Source organism: Patiria miniata, unplaced genomic scaffold (assembly GCF_015706575.1).
Source record: "Patiria miniata isolate m_02_andy unplaced genomic scaffold, ASM1570657v1 HiC_scaffold_7, whole genome shotgun sequence".
NCBI classification, from domain to species: domain Eukaryota; kingdom Metazoa; phylum Echinodermata; class Asteroidea; order Valvatida; family Asterinidae; genus Patiria; species Patiria miniata.
In genome coordinates, this window is record NW_024037074.1 from 12,001,466 (window position 1) to 12,021,227 (window position 19,762).

At 40.8% G+C, this 19,762-nt stretch overlaps 1 protein-coding gene across 1 annotated transcript in view; it reads left to right on the forward strand.

The window, feature by feature from the left end:
- Positions 1-325: 325 nt before the first annotated feature.
- LOC119744646 (four and a half LIM domains protein 3-like) overlaps positions 326-19,762 on the forward strand; it is a 70,008-nt gene continuing 50,571 nt past the window's right edge. Inside the window, exons 1-2 of the mRNA XM_038220702.1 lie at positions 326-455; positions 12,431-12,516. Of these exons, the coding sequence (XP_038076630.1) occupies positions 429-455; positions 12,431-12,516 (113 nt within the window). The 5' untranslated portion in view covers positions 326-428. The remainder of the gene's footprint in view (positions 456-12,430; positions 12,517-19,762) is intronic.

A 19,762-nucleotide genomic window follows, 5' to 3' on the forward strand; every position in this document is an offset into this window, starting at 1 on the left:
TCGATGCCACCCCTGCGGTAGTTTGGACTAGTCCTGTGGCTGGCACCCCGTGAGCTGGTTAACCAGACTGCCTCATCACGGCCACAATCCCACCTTAATGTCTGTGTGAATTCTTTGTGTGGCTCCCCCCCCCCCCCCCTGCCGTTCATGTGTGGCTCAGCGGAGTGTGTGTGTGTGTTGAAATGTCGGCACGGTCAGTCACACTAGCAGACATCCCTCCTTGCACAGTCGGCACAATCGTCCTCATCAACCGTCATCATTTCCCGACGTCCACGGATGCGTGTCGCCCGAGCCTCGGTCACACTCTTGTAGTTTTGGGGAGAGGAGGAGCCTCGCGGAGGAAATTGCTGCCGTTTTAAATCGCTAAAGGAATTATATCTCCGGCTGGGAGTTTTGTGACGAGATCATCAAACGTGGCTGAGTGTAGTATGAAGGGGCTGGTCACCAAGAACAAGGTATTATTACTCGGAGCGTGAAAAGCCTGTAAATTTTCCAAAAGCGGATGTAGTTAATACTTGTTTCCAGTGACATTTTTATTGCCACATCACACTTGGTGGTTTTAGGGTGTTTTATTGTTATGGCCCTGAAGTGAAGACAGGGCAGATTTTTTCAAGACTTTTAGGGAGTTTGCAGAGTATCAATCTACACTGTAGTTGAAGGTGAAACCATGGTGAAACAGAGAAGTATCAGCTGGAATATAGGAATTAAGTAACTTTGTCGGACATTGAAAATGGTTGGACTGTCCAAAAGCATTTTGCACAATTACATTAATCTTAGTTTTTATTTGTCTGAAAGTAAAGAGCTTCACATGTGCCAAATAGCGTTAAATTTAATGTTTGAAAGTGCCCCCTGTTTAAGCGCAATCTATAAATTTGTGTGATCGTGTTAATGGAGCGCATGAATTGAAGATGCAGTCTAACGAGGGTTTAATGAGATAATGGCAGCCCAGTGGCATGCCATCAAAGTCAGCAATCAGTTGTAATTGATGGATTAATTAGGTTGTAGAGAGTTGTAAAAGGGAAACGTAATTTGTAGTAGCTGTAGAACTGTAACTTGTGTTGACTTTTATTGGAGTTGGTAAAAGCTGAAGCAACTAAGCGTGTACTATATTTTGTTTGTTGGTGTTTGATAGCATCGTTTGCAGATTGTAAAACATCTGGGCTTTGAAGACTGGTGTATTTGATACCATCTGTTAAAACTGTTTGATCATAATTTTGTTTTTAAAGAGGTGCTAAAAGATTTGTAGTCATTTATAAGATGGTCTCAAGACAGTCACAAGTCTTGTCACAAGTCAGTTTGTAAGTCAAATCACAAGTCAATCAAAAGTCATCGGGGAAGTTTGATGTCAAAGGAATGTCTTTTGCACAGGTCATTTGAATACATGTAACTTTTCCCTTGACTTCACTGGTTGACTTGCATTTGAATGGTGAGGACTTGTGATTGACTTGTGCTGTTGTGACAGACTTGCGATTGACTTGTTTTTGTGCAGGAGTTGTGACATACTTGTGATGGACTTGTGCAGGAGTTGTGACATACTTGTGATGGACTTGTGCTGGAGTTGTTACCGACTTGTGATGGACTTGTGCTGGAGTTGTGACCGACTTGTGATGGACTTGTGACAGACTTGTGACGGACTTGTGATGTAGTTGTGACAGACTTGTGATTGACTTGTGAAGGATTCTATTCAAAACAAAGAGATAATTGTGTATCACACAGAGTAAGAGAAGTTTGTTGCATATTTTTCTTGCCTTTGAAAAATCCTTGTTCATCCAATGATATTGCTAAACTTAATTTTGCCCAGTTATGTGATAACTGTGGTATTATGTCATACCCTGATCCCTCCAAAGGAACTACTTAATAGTACTATTATTATCATAAACTACAAGACTTCTACCGGTATTAACCCGTCCATCATGCCTTTTGATGGCATCATGTGCCATTCACCAAAATCCTTGGAACAAATTGGTCAATTAAACAACTTGGTGGACCTTGCCAGCAGGTGATTTAAAGCCAAAAATCAACTAGTAGAATCCATTCATTCAAGGTTCATTTGCGCTTTTTTTTGTATCCTTCGGGCCAAATGTCCGGGTGTTGAAATGTCAGTTAGTTGGTGGCATTGTTGTGAAATTTATTTGTGGCCACTCAGATTTGATGTCTTGTTTGTCTCTGGCTGTGGTTGGCATTTGAGACCATGGTGGTCAACGACTCCCTAAAATAAAAAAATAAAATACCACACAAGTGAGTGGACATTTGCTGCTCTGGTTTAAGTGTGGACAGAAGTCAATGAACTTTGCAGAGAGTGCTTGGTAGTGGATCCAGAGGGGGGTGCCCTCCCCCTCCCCTTTCAGTAAATGATGGATCCGCCTCTGGTGCTTATAGTCAGTAATTAGGTGATGCCTTGTTAGGCCAAAAAAAAAATAAGTCGGTCTCTGGTCAGCGCGTGCGTCGATTTTAATCATGCGCGTCAATCTTTTTTTTTTCCAAAATGTTCCGCGGTAGCTCCAACAGCGCCCTCTATTGCCGCACCTGCTCAATTTTTTTTTACCAAAGAGCACCAAGAAATGGGAAATTGCACCAAGGCAAATGATCGAGAGCACCAAGGCAAATTATGGAGGACACCAATGTACATGAGGATACCAAAAAAGCCAAATAGTACCCCACCTTGTCTGTACAATCCAAGCTTGAAGAAAAAAAAAAAAAAAGCCGCGTCCCCGCGTCAATTCCGGAACGTTGGTCTAACCAGAGACCGAATAATTTTTTGGGGGGGCCTTACAGGCATGCAATTTTTCTCGGATCCGCTGATTTCCTCGTTTTTTTATTTCACTTGAATACCATTACAATTTGAGAAATACTGGACAAAGTCTTGTGTAGTTTGGACATGGAGGCAGGAACCCTTCCTCCGTGGTTTCCTCATTGTTTCTAAATTCCCAGTTGCATGCCTGCTTGTTGACCAAAAATGTGAAACAAAGGACATTTATAAATCACTTCAATGGACTTGGTTGGGCCATGGTTGGGCACGTGGGCCTTCAACCAATTACCAAACAAACTGTTTTTCAACAGTCATGCAGTGTGAGTCATTTTTTTTTATCACAGTTGAATTGCCCTTGGGGCACTGGTGAAATGTTCCTTCTTTTTGCAAGCATTTTGGGGCCTTTTAACCTGCAGTGTGAGTCATTTTTTGTCACAATTGAATTGCCCTTGGGTAACTGGTGAAATGTTCCTTCTTTTTGCAAGCATTTTGGGGACCGTTAACCTTACATTCCATAACACTGGAGTCATGTGTGACAGTGACAAGATTGGTTCAATCGTTGGCATCTGTCCAGTTGAGTAATTCAGCTTCTCAAAAATATGTCAAAACAACAGTGTGATTATTTATGTTCTTACTACATGTACATGTTGGTGTAGTCCCAAAATTGTTTGTGCAACACTGTTTGTTAGCTTGGCCAGGTCTATCAGTCTGCAGTTACACACACACAAATATTTAAAGAAACAAATTGAATGGTACTTTCTTAAATTGAAAGAATAATTCCGTTTGCAGCGAGAATCCCCCACAAATTGTATCAACGCATGACCTTGAGCCTAGATGGCTCTCACTCTATCAAAAAACCCAACAACTAGTAACAAGTCTGTACATCATCAATGACTTTGCTTTAAAAATCTCATTTAGCAGGTTACTTAAACTTAAAAAAAAAATTGAAAAGATACTAGGTAACATATCAGGTAGATCTGTGTTTTTATGGGAGTGGTATAGATTTCTAAGGCACATTGGATAGCCAGATGAGCCACAGACATTATTCCCATTGAACTACCATTCTCCATAATAGTTCAGTGTACGACATACGTGGAATCTTGGCAACTTTGAACCAGTTGGGCACAGATGATACCCAGCATAAAAAGAAGAGCGATCATGTTGTCATCCTTGATTCAAGGACACTCCCTTTGACATTAATAATTTCTGGCCTTCGCTCTTCCCTTTCAGCCTCTGGTCTTTTGGAATCCGCCGGTGATCCGCCACAATGATCAGTCTGTCTTCGAAGTCCATCTAAAAATATAACCAGGCATTTTCTCTGGTTTGAATTATGGCCGACGTGGATCCCGTTGCTGACACCAAGCAATTGAAAAAAATCCCCTCTAAAATCCCTAATTCTTTGAATTCCAGACCGAATTTTTTTTGGACTTTTTATCCCCGCCCCAGGGCTCAATCGTTTCACAGATTTGCGCCATCTATGACATTTGGCATTCCAAATCCATTAATGGCTAACCAAAAATAAAAAGTTTTTTTTTTAAAAAAAAATCCTTAAACCTTGCCTTGAGGAGTTGAGATATCTTTACTTCAAACCCAATTAGATTTTGTTCGTCTGTCCACATGGATTCTCAAGGAATTTAACCCAAGTTTTGAAAGCGAAAGCTGTGGAATTGTGGTAGCTTTTTATGAGCATCTTACTTAAACCCAGAGCTTTGCCGAGAACCAAGAGCTTTGCCGAGACCTTTTCAAGAAAATTCTTTTAAACTAAACTGTTATTAGATTTTGTCTTCTAAATGAGCGTTTTGGCTTGTTGATTTAGGGAATATTGAATCTTTGTTAACCCCTCCTTAAAAAAAAAAGTTCTCACTGTATGCTACTGCCCCTACCCTGCCCCTGCCTGATGGCTCTCATATGGAAACATGCTGTACTATGTTGTGCGGTAACAATGTAATTTTTCTTATCACTACTGGAAATTCTTTGCAAGCCCGGCAATTTGATTTGTGTGTTCATACTATTTATTTCATTTGGTAACAGAATGTAAGTTGTAACCTAATTACATGTCTAGTTCTACCTCCATGGTCATATCTAGGGTCATCTGTGAACCTTTTGCCAGCTGTAAAGTTACATGCCAGGAATGAGTTGAAATAACTTCTGCTGTTTCTATTGGTGACGTACTTTTGGATTGTACATTGCATACATGAAGGCCTACATTGAACACCAAGTGTAAATTTCTAATGTTCATGTACATGTTCACAAACATTGACATTGGTGGAACTTTCTTTGGCTGTTTTGGGGCGATGGTGGTGGTGGGGGGGGGAACCCAGGTACTGCATCAGTTTGACTGCAGAGCCACTGGAAAACACTTTAGTCCACCACAAGCAAAGCAAAGCAGGCACGAACCCCTCAAATGGAAACTCCCCAAGAAAATGTTACCAAATTGGAACTTGTACAACTTTTGGGCAGCTTTTTGGGGGACAAGTTGTCATCTTTTTGAGGATGGCCCATCATCCTTGCTCCCTCCTTAGGCCCCTGTTCACAAACCTCGTCTTAGAGAAATGCTTTGTTAATAACATTACTCAATCTCAGAACTCTGTCTGCAGTGTTAGAATCAATTTTTAGAATGGAGGATTTTCCCCCCAATTTTCAACCATCACAGATTACAATTCTAATACATGTAGTTTACAAATCTGATTACAGATTACAACTTGCCCTCTACTAGCAGAGCTTCTAGCGTTGTTCCAATCCCATCCCTACAAACGAAGCACATGTATCAGTTTTGGAAATTAAAAACCCAGTGTGGTCACCAAATTGAAAGTTCATAGATGAAACATCCAGCCATCGGAGAGCAAGGAGCGCAGCACACAGGGAGGCACTCGACATTTTGTTTAGTGACCCTCGGTTGACTCCTGATCTGCAGTGGGAGGTTGTCTCACCACATGGCGTGGAGCATCCCCCTGATTGATCCCAGTCACTGACTGTCTGTCAATCACAGGCAAGATGAAATAAAGTGACGAGATGGTTTGACTGTTTAAAAATAAATTAAAACAGATTGATTACCCAGTGGTGACCCAAAGGAATGTCTATTGTCCTTTGACAGACCGAGTCATTGACTGATTAAATTGACTGACTGGCTGTATCAATGATATCCTTAAACACTTTACCTTACTGGCAAGCTGTCAAACTTGTTGTTAAGTCCAGTTCGATTAGGCAAGTCTTGCCGAGATTCTTAATTTTAAGTTTATTTACACAAATTATTCATTCATTGTAGTTTGTGCATGGTACTCACTGATGACAATGGTTTCTTACTTGTTATTTTAAAGGGAAAATACAACATTTGCAAACATCAAAAAATAAAACTACCAAATCATTTTGAAATACCTTGCTGGACTGTTAGTGAATGACAGTATAAAGCATCCTGTAAAATCATGGCACCTGGTATACTGTCATTTTCAAGAAAAGTGGTATTTTTGTATCAATTTCCAATGCTGATCTGCCGATCAGCGTTGGAAAAACTGGCTTTTTTTCAAATACTGGCCCCAATTGACCATCGTACTTGTTTGCAATCGATTAAAAACCTATGAACGGGTACGAGCCAGATAGACTGGTTCCTGACCTTACAATTCCCCAATGTATGTAAACTGCTCTGTTTCTTCTTATATGGAGTCAGGGAACCAGACCACAGGAAAATGATTGTTTTTCTTGGTTTTTATAGCATTTTCGAACCCAAAACCTCAAAAAAGTCAGTGTAACTATATTTGCTATATATATTTCCAACCCCCCAATTCCATCCATTTCTGAAAATTACAGCAAAAGCAAATGATGTATATTCCCTTTAACCTATAATATTATGTGATGTACAGTACTTAACTCACTTGACATTGCCCTGCTTGCCTGTGTTTTTTTAATTTATTTTGTTGCATTTTTGTGTGGAGAAATTTTATCGATTATTTGCCTTAATTTGACATTGAAATACATGTAGAATGACAATCAACATTAATGAGAAGGACAGTATTTTGTTCCTGGCTGGCTTGAATCAATACATGTATGTGAAAATGAAATGATTTTTTGTCCCAAACATGACAATATTTTTCTCCCAATTGAAAATGTTGATAAGTACAGAACATTTTTATGTTTTTGACCCATCCTGAATTCTGTATTGCTGCACATCCACACGTCCTTGCCCCACACATATCGTTATGATCACACCAAGTTCCCTTCTTTTTTTTTTTGCTTGAGTGCAAGATTAAAGAAAGAGAATAATCTTGACCAACGGCATTCCTTGGTTGCGATTCTCAGAGGAGCATTTTTGTCACAGCGAAATGGAGATTTATTGCGTTCCATCTGTTGAAGTCTTTTCCGACATGTCGTAAAAATGGCGCATAAATCCCCATTTAGATTCATGATGGGTTCGCGATAGGGACAACATCAAGCAAGTACTATCAAATGGCACATCACATGATTGAGATTATGAGAGGGGAAAAAAGTGATTTTTTTTCTGCCCATTGTATAATTTGCTTTTCAAGTAAGAGTCATTTACAGGTTTTTCTTAATGCCAAACTCTGACCACTTTGTTCTTGATTGGGTTGAACTTGGAGCACTGATGATTTTAAAAGGATTTGTACATTTTGTGCATGTTATTGTTATTGTTATTATTGTTATTGAAACAGTGAAAATATTACTTTTCAAAAAAAAAAAATTAGCAATGCTGGAATAGACCTGATGCGTAAAGGCGGAGTTAGAGGGCAATGGTTTTATATCACCTGGACAGGCATGAGTGAACCTTTTGTGCATTTTACGTTGCAAATTTTAAATAAACAAAGGACACCCTCGGTGATACCCTACCTGCAGTGTATAAGGTCAATCGGCCTGTAATGTGTTATTAATTTTTTTTTTTTATATTGGAATGAGACTGTGGAATTGAATACTTGCTTGCATGTTAATACATCTGCAGTCCAGTCAAACTGACGTTTTTATTGCTCGTGACTTGGCCTATTTGGCCTATTTGTCATACTGGTGAGTCCTGTCATCTGATCCTCATCTTCTTCACTGACCAAATTATTTCCAAACTCCCCCCCCCCCCCAACTCAACCTCCTCCTTCCCCCCCCCCCCCCAAAAAAAAAGACGTGCTGTGAAATCATTCCCTTTCACTCCGTCTTTCTATCGTCTAATCCGCCCTTGGGCAGATCAGCGACATTTAACGCTTTGGCCTGTCCCTCTACCCTACAAACCTAAATATGGAATAGCACGATCCGTTGCCCCGTTATCTATCCCTCACAATAACCGCTTCTACACGTACCGTTCTAAATTCAATCAATAGGTACGTGGTGTCAATGAAATTATCGGGAGAGAAAGGCATGACAAGGCCTGACATACATTTCAGAATTTTTTTTTTTCTTTTCGGTGGAAAGAAGATGGGATCGGGTGACCCTTTACAAACCAAATATTATTGAAATGAGATAGTGAACCCTGGGGTGGAGGCTGGTTTCAGGTTGAGTTGGGGGAGGCTTAAAGGCACAACCTCATACTCAAGTTGACTATGTTGTTGTGGGTTTGTCTTTGTGTGATCTTCAAGCAGTTTTGAGACAACTGAAAAATTAAATGTATTTGAAAGCCATGAGGTATCCACTTTATATTTATTTATTTATTTATTTAGTGCTGATTTTAGAAATATGTCCAATAACCGCAAAATGAATTCAGGGTCTTTTTTACAGAAATTTTTTGGAGAGTTTATTTCCAAAATGCGATATACGCCTTTTTCTTCACTTTAGAATCCTGTTCTCTGCTAGCTGCCTGAATGGAATTTCAATGCCTGATTTTTACTTAAACACAACTTAAAAATACCGTAACGTGAAAACTGAGGTGAAGAAACAGCTGTTGTACTGGTTTGATTCTTTAAAGTTTCATAATCGTGCAAAATTTTCGCCTTTTTCAAATAGAAATGTCTCATCATGGAAATGAACTCTTCATTTTGACCAATGAAATAAGTACCTGCATCAATGCCAATTAATTAATTGTTCAAATAAATCCCAGCATAAACAAGAAACCTTTTGTAATTGTTTTCTGTTTTCTTTGTTCGGCTGAAACTTTGAACAGTATAGAGGTTTTTCCCCACTTTCATCATCTGAATAGGGCATTCAACGTAAATTTTCGCCTCATTTTTCTTTCTTTTTAATTTTGGGTTATCTCTGTCTAATGGCAGATTTTCCTGTGGTTTGTTGTCGTTCTTTCTACTCTTATATATATTGTATCATCTGTAAAAACCATCATCAGATAGAATAACAAATTTCCGTCCACCATAGTCCAACTCCTATACCAAAATAATTAGTTGGTTTGTATGCTCTCAGCATATGGTCCCCTAAGAATAATATGTCTGGGATTTTTGGCTGTCAATGGATTTTTTTTTCTGACTGCCGAGATATGGTAAACCAATTATGGAACACTGGCACATGAACAAAAATTGTTTGGGGGGGGGGGGGTAATTTAATTTGAGATGAGTTATGCTAGTGCTGCGTGACGTCTGCGTTTGCCGTTTACATCCGCACGGTTTACCAGTTTACTGGGGCAAAACAAGCACCGGGTTTTGCAGAGTTCAGCAATGCAGCAATGGAGTCGACGGATGGCTGAAATAACTCAAGTTCATTCACCTTTGGACTGCAAACTCCTGTCCGGTGTGCTGCAGAGAAGTTTGCAGAATTGACCAAACAGGAGGGAGGCTAGTTTGTCATCGCCAGGATTTGGGTTAAATTTCATCCTTCAAGACTGCAGGAGTGTCAGTCAGTGTTGGATTTGGGCAGACAATATTGGTCAGGGAAGGACCAACATTTAGCAAATTTCTGTGCTTAGGCCTAGGGTCCTGTCTGTGGAAAAAACCCTTGCGCCCAGCAAGGGTCTATGATATGCGAGCAGATTTGGCAGTTAATTTTTTTCAAAACACGACCGCGTCTCGATCTCCAGATTCTGACCATTCAGCGGGGGCATTCTTTGGGTCTTCTGTAACCTGTAAAATGGTACCCAAATTGACCAATCAACGGCTTAGTCCGCATTTCTGATCGAAATGACGGCACAATTTCTAAAGTTGACTCCGATTGGCTGGCATACTGGGTTGCATAAAATTTGCATGCCAGGATATATCGGATGTTTGTCGTGTGGATCTGCACACATGAATGTCTCATACTCGGACTAGGGTCCTGTTCGGTCGGAAAAAAATATCCCAATACCAGGAAAAAAGTAAGAGGAAATAGATGTGGGCGGGTTTATGTTAGCCGATGAGAACACTCATTTGCACGCCAGTTTTCATTGGTTGCGAGGAGTTAACCATTGAACACTCCAGACTCAAAAACCATTGAGTTTTAAGTAAACAGTTCAGGGAACTAGGCAGGCTAATGCAAGAAGTTCCTGGATTTCTGCGTCCGCCAATATGAAAAAGAAGGGATTCAGTTTATTGTGACCTTAACCACAGATCAGGAAAATGGTTTCATCTGAGGTTGCCTATTTTCCATACAGCTTTGCCCTCAGAACCAGGATGTCTGGAGCTTGTCTCCCCCCACCCCCTTTCAGCTTTCTGTTTCCATACATGCAGCACGAAGGCAATAAATCATGCAGTTTATAGCGGACTTTTAAACACATTAAACCACAGGCTTAGCAGTTTTAATACATTGCTCCACCATGTACCATGAAAGAATGTTGGTCTAGCGTGAGATCCATCCACTGGCATGGTATGTGTCATTATTAATACTGTGAATTTGGGATGAAACATGCTTCGCATTTACAGACAACCGGAACCTTCATTTTCATACCTCAAAACCCAAGAGAATGAACAAGAATGAAGAGCATAAATAAGAATGACGGGAATGTGCTACAGTAAGGATGTAGTGATTCGGGGGGGGGGGGGGGGGGGGGGGGTGAGTTTACATGTACATATCTGCAATGACTTCAAAAATAAGAAGTAAGCAAAACATATACTCAGATAATTATAGGTACAAGTTGATCATCATCAGTGCAGAGTTGCAAGCAACGTCCTTGCGATGGATCATCACAAATACAAGTAAATCACAAGTCAATTCTGAAGTCCAGTCACAAGTAACAGAAGACGAGCAATAACAAAGGAATGCTTTCGTCCAAGTTCATTGGATAAGCTTTTGAGTAGACATGGGACTGGTCTTGAGGTCTTAATGATTGAGTTATGATTGATTTGTGATGACTTGTGATCATCATAGTTACTGTGAATACGACACTACTAAACGACACTTCCTAGTGTCAGAGATGTTTAACCCCGACCTATTTTTCAAATTACAGCTCTATCATCCCCCCCCCCCCCACAACACACGCCATGCCTTTTAAGTCCGGTTGTCTATAACTCCATCGGGCGCCCACAAATTCACCGTTCATCATTGCCCATCACATAGTCATGTCTCTCAGACGACTTGACACCCCCCCTCCTATCACAAGCTTGAGTGCGTGCCTGAAGAGCCGACATTAATGTCGCAATAACGATTGCAGCACCATCTGTTTGGAACATGAATGGTTAGGCCTCGGGCCCCGTCTGACACTATGTTGTAGACTTTCGACCCCGTGACGGATCGTGTTCCCCTGACGGTTTTCATGTCACGTCCGCCAGTCTCGGAGAAACACTTTTGGGGGGCAATTTCAATAGATTCTGAGGCTAGAAGAATCCTTTTTGTTGAAGATTTGTGCTAATACCAACCTTTTTTTTAATGTGGTAACAATTCGGAGTGAATAAATTACATCCTACCTCTAGAAAAGAACTTTACTGTCACAATATATTTTTTTTTTCCCTTACATTGAAAGAAGTGGGAACCTTACCATAACGACAATCTGTTCTGAGGTTTACAGGGCTAGGGAACTTTCCAAAATCTTTCAATGTAAAAAAATTATTCTTTTTATTGATGAAAATTTGGGTTTTTGTTTGTTTGAAGTAAGTGACTGTGGAACAACTATGGCAAGAATCCTTTATGTGTCGCCTAAACAAAGTTTTGGGGGACACTTACTAGTCCTAAATTTACGTTAAAAAGTGTAGGTTCAGTTTTTTTTTGAAATGTATAACTTCTACATGCTTTCATGGATTTTAATGAAACTTAAGATGCAGCGACCCTTGGGTGGAGAGACACAATTCTTCCCCAGATTACTGAGGTCAAAGGTCATGTGGGGTCATTAGAGGTCATTGTTCAATTATGCTGCAAATGTTTCTTTCTCTACAGAACTTGATGGATATTAATGTAACTTGGATGGAGGGATCTTTGGGTGGGGGTTCATCACACATCTTGGGGGTTCATCACACATCAAATTGGAGATCAAAGGTCATCTAGGGGTCAATTGAGGTCATTGTTTAAAAATGTGCAAAATTTGACATTTTTAAGAAAGCAAAACATATAGGAATCGACCGCGAAAAAAGGCGACACGTGCGATCCGCGGATCACTTTTTTATATAGGTATTGGATATAAAAAAAAAATATTCTCAGTGTGATATTTGGCATATTTTTTTTGTATTAAATTTAATGTTGCTGAGTTAATCTTATTGTGTTAAGCAAATGTTTGTGCTGACAAGCCCCATGAATTAGGACCTTTTTGCTGAGGACTTTGGTGTTGAAGCGTTGTTGGTGCATTGAGAATGAGTTTGATTTTTTGTTACTATTATTTTTTTACTTTTCATTTCACTGTTTTAGGTCTTCCCCTATGAGGAGGTGGATAAGGGCCAGCCATGCCTGAGCTGCGGCGATCGGTGCCTAGGCTTCACGCCACACAAGTGGAGGTGAGTTGTCACTTCTCTAATAATTAGTCAGTCAGAGACGATGCCTTTGTCCAGGTGAGGCAGCATATGGCTATGGCTGGCCGTAATGCACAAGTGGCTTCAGCCGCTGCCATAGCCCTATGTGTCATTATAAGCCGCAGCCAAGCAATTTAGATGCAGCCTAAGGCTGTGTTTGAATCAACTGTTTTGTGGCTACGGCTCTTCATCATTGACACACTGCAGTGAATAAATCCATAGCCATAGGCAAACATATCAGTTTCAGACATGGCCTAATTGCCTGCAAACCATCGCAAACTAATTGCAGTTCAGGAAAGGACTCCGTGCATAGACGGTTGAGGGCGCTGTTTCACATAAGAAGGTTATCCTGTCTGAAGGACGCCTTTACTTCACTGGTTCACTGATGCCATTAGCCATTTACTTACGGAATCGATGTGTACCAAGGAAGGTGGGCCCATTTCGCTTTTGGGTTTTAAAAAAAAAACTTCTTGTGGTAAAATGTCCTGCTTAAGGACATCCCTCAGAAATTTTGCTAGGCTTAAAAGTCGGACCATTAAATGTGAAGTTCTCGTACACCTGCACTCAGCCCTGATACCGGTATTTCTCATCAATTTAGAAATGGCCTTACAAGACAGTATAAGGCCTATACCAGTTTTCCAAACCATTGCTTATGAACTTTTGACTGTTAGTATTTGGGGAAAGGTCAATACTTGATCTTATTTGAGCAAGAATGCCTGCAATTAGATATCGGAAGGTGTCAAAGTAGTAATCTGAAACTGCTTACTATTATGGAAGAATTCGGTTTGAGATGAATGATTCTTGCAAAGTCACACATCACATTATAATTTTGTATTCCGATTACATGGCATTTGAAAATAGGGTAGGTAGATAGGGAATTTTTTTGGGGGGGAGGGGTGAAATTTTATTGTTGTTGTTGATCATGTGTAGGTTTCTGCGTGTAGTCAAGGGTAAAAAGGTAGCAATTGATGGTTTTTTTTCTCCTCTCGGGTTGTCAAAATAGGGTAGGTAGGGTAACCGGAAGCAGAACTATTTGGGGGGGGGGCTAACATTATTATTTTTGGTTTAGCCATTGCTCATTGGTTTTGAGCTTATAAAATGTTCTACCATGTTTTGAAAAATAAATTTGTGTGGTTTAGTTTGGAAATGGGTCATCCTGTAAATTGAGGGTCCTAAGTGGGACATTTTTCCCGTCCCTGTTACCACTGAACCTTGTCATTTGCCATTCAAGTAGCATCATGAATGACTTCCAATGATTTTTTTATTTGTTGGGTAGGTACGCATGTAGAGTTTGCCATTCACAATCACTCTTGGAGGACGACTGCATTAAGGGGTTCCTCCGGAATGTTTAAAATCATGGAAGCCAGATGTAACGGGGACAGGAAAAACGTGGACCCCATATTTATTGAATGAACATCATATGCGATCATTCCTGACATTATGCGGCTTTTCTAAGTCAGTTTCAAGTACTTCAGTTCATTGGAAGAAGAAGAAGGAAAAAAAAAACAGCGACAGATTGATCAACAAATTTATCACCGATATCGACTCGTCCAGCATCCACCCCATATTCCTACAGTAATTGCAGCGATAATTCACATTGTCGTATGTCAACCTTCAGTTTGCGACCTGCATGTAGCTCTCCATACACAGTTTCCTCAGCTCTGGATGCCGTTCATCTGAAGTGTCCTATTTATTTTTTCCCCCTCTGTGTTTGCTTTTTTGGTTTTTGGAGATCTAATTTAATCTAAGGACCTTTTTTATCTCAGTGTCGGAGAGTAATTCGACTGGAGTGTAATGGATTGAAAGCTTTCGAGTGTTACTGATATCGGTCGAGACGAAGGGGCAAAATTACCCCCTTGTTTGTTTTTTTCCCAGGGAGTCAATTTTGGATTGCTTCTCTCCATTTTACCATCAATTTCCTGCCAATAATCTGTGTAAATATGCGTAGCCTGCACTCTGGTGAGCATTCTCCACAACAATGTGACGGGGATAAAAACAGACTTGGCGTGTCTGTTTTGCCCATCTTAGTGTTACTGTTCCCCATTCTAGTGCTGCTCGGTTTTTTGGGGTTTTTTAGGTTAAAAAAGTAGTAGGCATAGGTCTTGCAAGCCTTGAAAATTGAGATTGACTTTTTACTTTTTAATAAGGGAATAAATATGTGCTTGGCCAGTTTTAAGCAAGTATGTTTATAACCAGATAGGGGCCTGGTCGCCGATAATTGTCCGAGCTGAAGGCAAGGGCCGTTATCGGAGTCTAGGCCTGTTATCCGAGTCGAGGCCCCTGGCAGCTTTTAAACATACATGTACTTGTTTAAAATCAGCCAAGCACATATTTATTCTCATTCCTAAATGCATTTCGGTTTAGAAGTCAAAACAAATCAAAAATTCACAAATTGTCCAACACACTGCTGGACACGTCTATGGTATGTGCCTCGTGCACATTGTGCTAAAAAATGTCCTTATATGGAAATTGGCGCACACGCTGTGCATACTGCACGATGTGGTGCAGAACGCAGGAATTGTGCTAAAAACAAGCCGGTGTTTTATCAGCAGTTTAAAACCACACATGGCGGGCTCTCGACTAATAGGAATGGGTAAAATGTCTTAGTTATTTCTGAATGCAATTTGTAAGCCGTTTGTTATTGGAATAAGAAACACTTTGATAAAACATCTTTTTTAGTCGCTGTATTGGCCGCCCATCCTGCCCTACCTTTAAAACATGGCTCTACTTTCGAACTTATTTCTGGCGGAGGGAGATATGTGTTTGAGTGCAGTACCAATAGGTTTGCAAATTTCCAAAATATACAGCAAATTTCAGCAGTGCTCAATATTGTTTACAAACCCCACCGGCTGTCAGGGTTAACTTTGAAGGCATATCAAAATTTATTGAGGTAAATAGAGGTATCTTTCGCATCACATTTCAGGTACAAAAGTACACCTCCTGTTCTGGTAAACAATTTCTAGCAATATTTCCCTCAATAACACTTCTGTCGTGCATCCTGCTGTCAGATGTGAATCCCCCACCCCCTTCCATCAAAGAGAATGATTTAGGGCTCTCAAGGACCTCAAAAAGTAAATCATTCTGATAACATTCCGGGGCATCTGGGGAAGTTGTCAATTTGGAACATTAACCCCACAATCAGACAATCTGTAGCTCTTATTTGTCGGAGCCAGTCACTGTAAATTTGAAGATGTGATCGCGTGACATCCGTACGCAAACAGCGTATCTTCAGTATCAGCATTCAATCTCAAGTGGATGCTCTAAACCAATCATTTGTGTTTGACAGGTCTGACGGAGAAGTGACACAGAATGTATCTGAACTCATGTGATAAGTGCATAGCTTTCTTTTTCTGTGGCCCAGAAAACAAACACTACCTAGCCCTCCCTCAACGGCTAAAACCTGAGGTTTCCCTCGTCACTTTTGTCAAAACAGATAAACTGAAATCTTTCTCGTGGCAGAATGTCCAAGTTAAACCCTCCTGCTATTTAAACAGTCACAGACAGTCAGAATTCACTTCCACTTCCCCTGCTATACTTTCAACAAAGGCTAGTCACCAGCAGTCATATAATACGTCAAGCAAGCACTGTGACTAGTCAAACTGGGTCAACAGACAAAGCAGGCAAGTTGTGGCCACAGCTGTTTTATCACTCACCCGGAGTCAAAGCATAGCTGTATCAAGTAACATAAACAGTCCCAGCCAGTCAATCCTGCTTTACTATGCTGGCAATTCTTAACTATTGAAAACCGTCACTTGATTGATTTTGACTCAAAAGGCCTACTTGGCACAGAATGTACGTTTGCATAGGAGGGTTAAACATAACTTTGAAAAGACATTTGAAACTGGATTGAAAAATCCTTCCCTTAGGTTATTATTTTTCTGTCGGATTTCTGCAATCAAGTTGCAATCAAGATTACAGGTATAGATTTATTACCTTGTCAAGTGCCCACGATGCGTAGAGGAATGATGCATCATTACGCACCAAATGACGTCCATATGTGGTTTTCCTTCTGACGTACTTTGAGGTTATGTCTGGCCACATTTTCCCAGGATGTTTTTTCAGATATTTTTTTTTAACAAAGATTAATCATTCAATGACTCTGCATTTCTTAGTGCAGTTTCAAAATACTTGAGCCCTATAGTGACATAATTGGGGGGTGGGGGGAAGGGGGTTCATAATTTTCAACTGAGGGGTAGTCATTGGCTGGTCATGCTTCAAAAAACACATTTTCTCCTTCTTAGTCTGAATTTGGTTGCAACAGGGAAACAGGCAGCGCAGGCCATGGGTAGGGAGTGTTAGAATCAGATCTACGTGTATGCTAGCAGAAAACAGAATTGCTGAATGAAGAAGTTCAAAAGTTGTGCCAAGTTCTGTGTTCCTTGGCACTATGTTACGTCAGTTAGTGGTACCGCCTATGTTTCTCAGTCGTAATTACCGTACTTCATAATTTCACAAACCCAACAAGCATTCTGTTGGGGTAGTTAGGTCAGACAAGCATTCATCAAGCGAACGACGTCACTGCATGTGTACACAGCGTGCGGACTACCAGCCGAGACAATGAGCTATGTATCTGAACTCAGTGCACCTGTCGTACAGAGCCCGGGTCGTAAATACCAGGGCGATAATTGCTGGGATTGGCCACTGATGGCATAATCGGCACGTCACTGCTCTAGTTTCTGATACCATGGATTGATAGGGGGAGGGGGGGGGGGGGAACCAGTACTCCAAGACTTGGAGATTAACAACCAAGCAAACATGCCAAGTTGTAGCGTGCAGTCAATCGTGCTCAAACATGGTCATGTGTGCCGTCCTTCAGATGAGCTTGTGATCCACACTAGCGGTTTTGTTGGAGGATGTTTCCAAAAGATCACTGGGGAATCTGTTGCAGAAGTGGCAAGTGATGGGCCCCACTTTCATGGCTCTACTAACCACAGACTTATGTGCTTTTGATCACAATTCTACGCTTATAGCACTGGCGCAGGAATTCTGCGCTAACCCTGTAGGCACAGGATCCTAAGCTGTGCAATCTAAGGCATGTGAACAAACCAAAAAATACTTTCCTTTCACTTAAGGTGACTAGAGCTATGAAATTTGCCCCCGGCTTCTAAGGGTAGGAACCAATGACTGGCTGAAAATGACTGTGGCTTGCTAACCAAGCCCTCATGCCCAAGTTGTCAAAGTTAAACATGCATTATGATGGAAAGTTGAAAAACCTGCCTGGGGCCTGATATTGAAGTTTGTCTTTGATTAATAGTTCCATAGAAAAATTTCTTTTCCTTCAAAAATCAGGTTTTTTTCAAGAACAGTTTTTTTCTCTCTCTCCCTCTCAAAAAACGAAAATAGATGAGGCAGTGTTCCCAACTTTTCACATTACATTTCAGTAAAACTGTTTCCCAAATACTCTTACCAAACCAAGATTATCCCTCCGAGACTTAACATTAATCTAACGAAGTCATGCATAAGTTCTGCCCCCTTTTCCTACGTCTCTCCAGAGATTGTTCTCGCCGTCCAAATCGTGATATGAGTCAGAGAGTCTCCGTGCAAAAGCGAGACGTTGTAATGAATCTAATTTGTCAACTGAATTATATATATCTCCCAACATATGGAACATTGGTTCATTATTTGGAACATGACTTTGATGTTGGTTCTTAATTGACATAAGTGCGTCATCGCCCGGCTCAAAGCACGGACCGTTTCCGACCGCAAATGACCAGATTTTTATTTTTAGTCTGAAGAGTGGGAATGTGGTTGATCCATTTTGGGATTTCGGTAACGGATGTCATTTGTCATGATTTGGGAGCAATTATGTTCATGTAGGGGCGATATGGCTGTTTTAGATATCACGTAGCTGGGGCTTTAATTCCAGTACAGCTTTGAATTTGTTTGTCTGTCTTGTCAATTACCGGGTACGTGAATGACCAATTTTTTCAGTGGATAGTAGCTTAATGACAACCCCTTCGTCCCCACCCAAGGGGGGGGGGGGGTGTTAAGAAAGAATTGGCCTAAAACTAATGTTGGGAGTGAATGATACAAACAGTTAAAAGTTGCAACTGCTGGAAAGGTGTCTAAATTCTTGTTCAATTTTGTATCAGGAAAAGTGCCCCTGGTCTCGAATGATGTCCCAACCCCTATTTTGATTATTCCATTTTCCTAAATCGTAATATTTCTACACTGTTTTTTGCTCTCAAACTTTTAGTTCATTCCTCCTGTTCTGAAAAAAAATTATACATATGTATCATCAACCTTGCTTGTTTTGAGGTTTGTACACAGAGCAGTCTGCTGTACAGTCAAAGCTGCAAATTTGATCAGAATGACAGGACAGTGAACCAGTCTATAATGGTTAATGTATCCGCAGACAGATTGGCACTCTGCCAATTGAAGAAAGTTGAGTGGCATACTGCACTGTACCACTGGCAACTTTGCATGTATGTACATGTACATGTACATGTACATGTAACATTTTTTTCTGTGCACAGACATTGGTGTCATAGTGTACATTGAAGGCCTCTGCTTCATGTCTGCTTTATTTATTCAAACACAGGCAAGGGGTATGAAGTCTTTTAACACTGAGCACCCCTCTACATGTTTTTGGAATATCCCTTGTGGAACTGATCTGTACATGCATGCACAAAGGGTAGGCCTTTTGTATTTTGTAAATGTAGGTGGGAAGGTATCAAATACCAGGTATTGTACATACACATTGTAAGCTGTGGTCTAAGTGCAAATTCTCTACCTGTTGTGGTGTTGTGCAATATGCACTGCATTTCCAACAGTTCTTTTGTTACACTGAGTTTGTCAGTCTGCCGGTGGTGCAGAACAGTTGCTTTTGTTCAAGTACTATGTACTTTGAAAATCTGTAGCTTGTGCCCCCCCCCCCCCCCGAAGGCTTTTGTAGTCAAGAGTTTGTGGTAGAGAAGCAGGACTTTTGACATTAGTGACCCTGTGGAACAGCTTTGTGTGGCAAAGAGCGTTTTGCTGTGAATCATTTGGGCCAGTGTAATTTGTGTAATACGGATGCCTTATTGGTTGTAGGCACACAAGTGAAAAGCCTGTGTCTTCTTTGTCCCTGCCTTGTGCCAGCTACCAGATTTCATGTGTTCAGTATGGCGTCTGGAACATGTATAAAACAGGAGCCTCTGGATGAAGATGATTATGATACAGCTGAGCGAGGTGGTCATGCAAGCACCCCAACTGTTAAACTGGAACCGTCCGATGAGGTTCCGGATGAAGC